This window comes from Sinocyclocheilus grahami, unplaced genomic scaffold (assembly GCF_001515645.1).
Source record: "Sinocyclocheilus grahami isolate Dianchi unplaced genomic scaffold, SAMN03320097.WGS_v1.1 scaffold220.1, whole genome shotgun sequence".
Lineage (NCBI taxonomy): Eukaryota > Metazoa > Chordata > Actinopteri > Cypriniformes > Cyprinidae > Sinocyclocheilus > Sinocyclocheilus grahami.
The window spans coordinates 256,166-261,507 of record NW_015505399.1 but is presented as its reverse complement, the minus strand read 5'-3'; the positions used below and the strand labels follow the sequence as shown (position 1 = coordinate 261,507).

Below are 5,342 nucleotides of genomic sequence, written 5' to 3'. Positions count from 1 at the left end.
CCCAACATTTTATTCACTCTTAGGGCATCCAAGATATAAATGAGTTTATTTCTTCACCAGATTTGGAGAAATTTAGCATTACATCACTTGCTCGCCAATGGATCCTCTGCAGTGAATGGGTGCCGCCAGAATGAGAGTCCAAACAGCTGATAAAAACATAACAATAATCCACAACAAGGCTCCAGTCCATCGGTTAACATCTTGGGAAGTAAAAAGCTGCATGTTTGTAATAAACAAATCCATCATTAAAGCATTTTAACTTTAAACCGGACAAAATACAAGGCCATGGTCTATAATAACGCATATTCCAGCGGAAAAAATCTATCCCCTGTTGTGCACACACAAACATTCAGCTTTTCAGATCACAAGACGTTAACTGTTGATTACTTGTGGATTATTGTGACATTTCTAAAAGCTGTTTGGACTCTCATTCTGACGGCACCCATTCACTGCAGAGGATCCATTGGTGAACAAGCGATGTAATGCTAAATTTCTCCAAATCTGTTCCGATACAAAAACAAACTCATCTACATCTTTGATGGCCTGAGGGTGAGCACATTTTTTACAACAAGTTTTAATTTTGGGAGAACCATTTCTTTAATAACTGAAGAATGCACAATTTACTAGACAGGCACCTATTTTGAGAGTCAACTCCAGTATGCAGCTCTTTTGATTATAAAGCATCTCTGTATTGCTTATGCAGGCAAGTCTGTCACAGATGGAGATAAATATTCTGTATCGACGTTGATCAGAAGCAGTAACTAATTCCTGTCTGGCAAGTTTTGGAAAAAGAAACATCTGTTAAATGTCTTACAAATTTCGCTCTTTCATTTTATAAGTACATAAAGATAACGGCTGTCACAGTTCTTTACAAAAAATCTTATTAAGCCTGCTATATAAATTGTATTCACTTTAAAACTCACGATTGAACTGCATCTCTTTCGCAGACCACTCAACCAGAGATTAATGTCCTCCCCAGTCCTACGGAGTGCTTTTATGACAGAGTGCTATGAATATAAAGCTATGGATTAGACAGAATGGAGTTTGGGAGAGGACATTATTTTATCCCCAGAAGAACCGCTTGACTCCATTTCTATTGATTCTTATCTAACCAAATCTAATTTTATATCTTAAAAAGTTTATAGAACATACATTTTCAAGGAGAGCTGCAGTTAAATTTGAGCCTATTAAGTACTTTTGAATTCAGACTTCTAGTTTGGGGATCCAAGTCATTTTAAAACATTCATGCCATGTCCCAAACTCCCAGAGTAAAGAGCACAGCAAAAGACTATTACGTGCAACATTATTTTGCATACACCATGTGTTCAGTTTATCATTGTTTAAACCTAGTTTAATATTGCTCCGGCCTTTCTCTGTCCTTGCAGCCCCAGCTGATAGAAAGCTAACCTAAATGAGAGAGGTCACATAGCACAGTGCCTACAGCAAGAGCAGCTGTAACACATTCATACAGACAGACCTCCCTCAGTCTGTGACTTGAGAGGAACTTCTAATAGAGATTCATAGGAGCTCACTTGAATATAATTAACCCCATTGTAAGGGTCAAACAAGCTGAGATAGTGGCTTTCATTATTGATACTGACAGAATGTCACGGTGTGGACCCAGAATGTATTAATTCTAACATATCATTCATAACCATTCCCAAATATTGTATTGTTTACATGTAAATACCTGTATGCATATGTTATAGCTAGAGTTGTTAATTGGCATATGTTAGTAATTATATTTAAATGTTTTAAAATGATGACCGATATGTAGACACTTTAAATTTGTAGGAAGTTTAAATTTGGGTGACTTTCCAAAGAGGACAGTGGTAATCCAGGCACTAAGTGGGTCAAAGCCATTCCAGATTTTTCCCAAAATAGAATTCCCTGGATATCTATTTTTTCTCTCTCTATTGGAATGCTCAGAAAACCCACAATTTATTGTGTCATGAGTAATGGACTCTTTAAAACAAAGTTGAATTTTCACCAACAAAGTATTAATATAATTGTATATGTCTAAATAAGTTTGGGCAATTTCTGAGAACATTCAGAACATCTATCTATCTATCTATCTATCTATCTATCTATCTATCTATCTATCTATCTATAATCGCCTTTTTGCTTTTGCAATTAGGCTATACAAAGCATTTCAGTACTGATCAAATAATAAAAAAATAGCTTGGGGCCAGACCACTTCATTTTATATGTAAGGAACTCTCTAGCTCGGAGTCTCATGCTGTTATATGCAGCTCTAGCGCTCTCACACGGGTGTGTCTAGTGGGCGGGGTATCGCTGCCAAGCCCCGCCTCCAGCAGTCATACCCAAATGAGCCGGTGGCCTCTGTGTTTTCTCTACACAAAGATACAGAAGCGCACGCCGCGCGAGACGAGCCAGACAGCCGCTGGGATAAACACGAGCTTCTTCTAATACACACAAGAGACATCCAGCCCTCATAGCGGTTTCTCAATCATCAGTTTGTCAAGAGTGTCTGAGGAGAACTTTAAGCTTATTCAGAGGAATTACTGTCTGGACCGTGCGATGCGAACTTCAGCTGTATGTGAAACGCGTGAATGAAGAGCATCTCTACAGTGCACAGAGTCAGTGGTACCCTGAGCACCAAACACCGGACAGGACCTTAATACAGATGGATACCTTCTTTGTTGAGGTAGGTGGAAAAATTGAACACTTCAATGGAACCATCTCTCCCTGTTTCTCCTTTGTGATGGTGCTGCCTTTAAAAGGATGTTGCTGAGCTTACATCAAGTTTTGATCACTTTGCCATATTATACTGTCTTGAATCACCTCATAGCGGTTTCTCAATCATCAGTTTGTCAAGAGTGTCTGAGGAGAACTTTAAGCTTATTCAGAGGAATTACTGTCTGGACCGTGCGATGCGAACTTCAGCTGTATGTGAAACGCGTGAATGAAGAGCATCTCTACAGTGCACAGAGTCAGTGGTACCCTGAGCAACAGACACCGGTCAGGACCTTAATACAGATGGATACCTTCTTTGTTGAGGTAGGTGGAAAAATTGAACACTTCAATGGAACCATCTCTCCCTGTTTCTCCTTTGTGATGGTGCTGCCTTTAAAAGGATGTTGCTGAGCTTACATCAAGTTTTGATCACTTTGCCATATTATACTGTCTTGAATCAAAACATTTAATAAGAATATATCAACTGTATCAATTGTTGCTGCTGTACAGTCCTCTTTTATTTTTATTTATTTATTTTGCTGAATTAGGTAACTATGAAAACATGGTCTATAAAGTGTAAACAGTACTTGTTGTGTTTCATTATTAGGTGTTAAATCTGTTAGGACCCTCTTTCACTTCAGGTGAGAAAAAAATGGGGAGTCCCTTTCACATTCATTACCAGTTCAAAGGTTATTTAACACCGGATCACTGCCTTTGAAGATCACTAGCGCTTGCAGAAAAGCAGTGAACAAAATACCATCTTGATCCAGAGTAAAATGATCATAAATGTGCCAGTGAAGACCCCCAGGGTGTGTTTCATGCCTCCCTCTGTCTGCTTTGCTCTTCAGTCTCTGTGTCAGCATGAGAACCAACCTGCTGGCAATGAAAACTCAGACCTCACACACAATGCACTTACCCTCTGCAGCAGTATTAAATACCTAGATACTTATATAGCATTTGGATAGCCGTATAAACCCCCTTCCAATATTTCAGACCACCATAGAGTAGAGTTGGTAGACAAAATAAATACATTTAAAAACCCCATACCCTAGTTGTAGTCAGGGTTAACCAGTTACTTTTTGCACTGCATTTGTTATTCTCTCTTAACTTTGGTGGTCTAAAGGTTTTAAAGGGTCTAATTAAAGAATAGTTCTTTCTACCTCAGCTGTACATAGGCAGCTGTTTTCCACACAACCCTTTTACTTTATCATACAGTCATATACACTGTATGTTGTATTGTGACATATGAAGTCACAAAATCGGGCTTTCATAGCAGAGCATTGGAGGACAACAGCAGGCCTAAATGGGAAGAGTAATTAAATCTGTCTGGGATGGAGGACAGAAAGGGTCTGAGACACATCTAAGATTAAGAGCTTGGATCCACATGCATGGATGCAGCCGGAATGACTAGGCTTAGAAGTAGCAACGCAAACATTCCATGATTATTTATAGACATGGTCTGCTGTCAGGAGGAAGTTCCCATGTTTTGGCCCATGCAGCGGCCAGTGTGGCTTTAATTAATCTAAAATATTGAAAGCATTTTAATTCAGATCTACATCAGAATTACTGAGACATGAGTTAAAAGTATGGTTTGGAATTATTAAAACAATGTGTCTGATAATCAGGATGGATTTTTCTGAGCTTTGACCTTAAGATTCTTCACTTTGCTTGTATGATTTGTTATTCAGGGTTAAGCTAACATTCCCGCTGTTAAGTTTCACTGATATGTCAAAGCATTGCCTTCCTTCCCATATGAATCCACGCTTGGGACAAGGCATAATGATATTGCCAAATCCCTAGCTTCCTCTCCAAGTGGTGTTCTCCCTCAGACAAGCCCTCATCCTTCCTCTGCCAGCTGCTGAGTCACTAGACTATTGAACACTCATACTGCTGGAGCTTACCTGTCCATGCCTACTGATCCTTATGACTAAGTTTGGTTGTTCCCAGACAGACTAGTGGGTTCGACCACATGGAGAGATTTATGAAGCATGGGCTTCCCGTTCCGCTCAACACTCCCACTTGTGATAATCTCATCAAGGCTTTAAAGTGAGAGTTAACCCTGTGTTCTCCTAGAACAGTATATATAGGGTGTTTTAGAAACATAAATTAGAAAGTCATTAAAAATGTATAAAAAATTTACTTAACTGGGTAATTTAACTTTTATGTTTACAGTGTTATGGATAGTTCAGCTGAACAATTTCAGCTATTTCAGCTACTCTTGCATACTTTTTGGCCATGCTGAAGTGCAGTGAACTACCGACATGTTTACCTGTTGTAGCGTATCCATGTTATGTGCATGAAATAGACGCTGACACAGTCAAAATGTGTAACTTGAGAAGTGCTAAATGTTTCAGTCAATGATTTCAGCCCTCGAAAACTATTTCATTAGAAACCGTTTCAGCTGGATATTTTCAGTTGCCCATGTTACTGTGAAAGTTTGAATTCTGCTATGTACTTTTTTAACACCACATTTATGGAAGCTTCGCCTTTATTGTATTTCAAATTATTTCTTATATAAGTTAAAAATATAGTGCCTTGTACATGAATAATTCATAGGTGCGTTGGATAAAAGTCCATTATATGTTTGAAAAATTATACATCCTGCACATTAATCAAGCTTCTGTCAGGACCACTATCGTCAAAAT

At 38.6% G+C, this 5,342-nt stretch overlaps 1 protein-coding gene across 1 annotated transcript in view; it reads left to right on the top strand.

Annotated features, from left to right (window-relative positions):
• The first annotated feature begins 2,367 nt into the window (after nt 1-2,367).
• Nucleotides 2,368-5,342, top strand: part of LOC107596541 (unconventional myosin-X-like) — a 72,889-nt gene continuing 69,914 nt past the window's right edge. Inside the window, exon 1 of the mRNA XM_016287296.1 lies at nt 2,368-2,668. Within this exon, the coding sequence (XP_016142782.1) occupies nt 2,648-2,668 (21 nt within the window). The 5' untranslated portion in view covers nt 2,368-2,647. The remainder of the gene's footprint in view (nt 2,669-5,342) is intronic.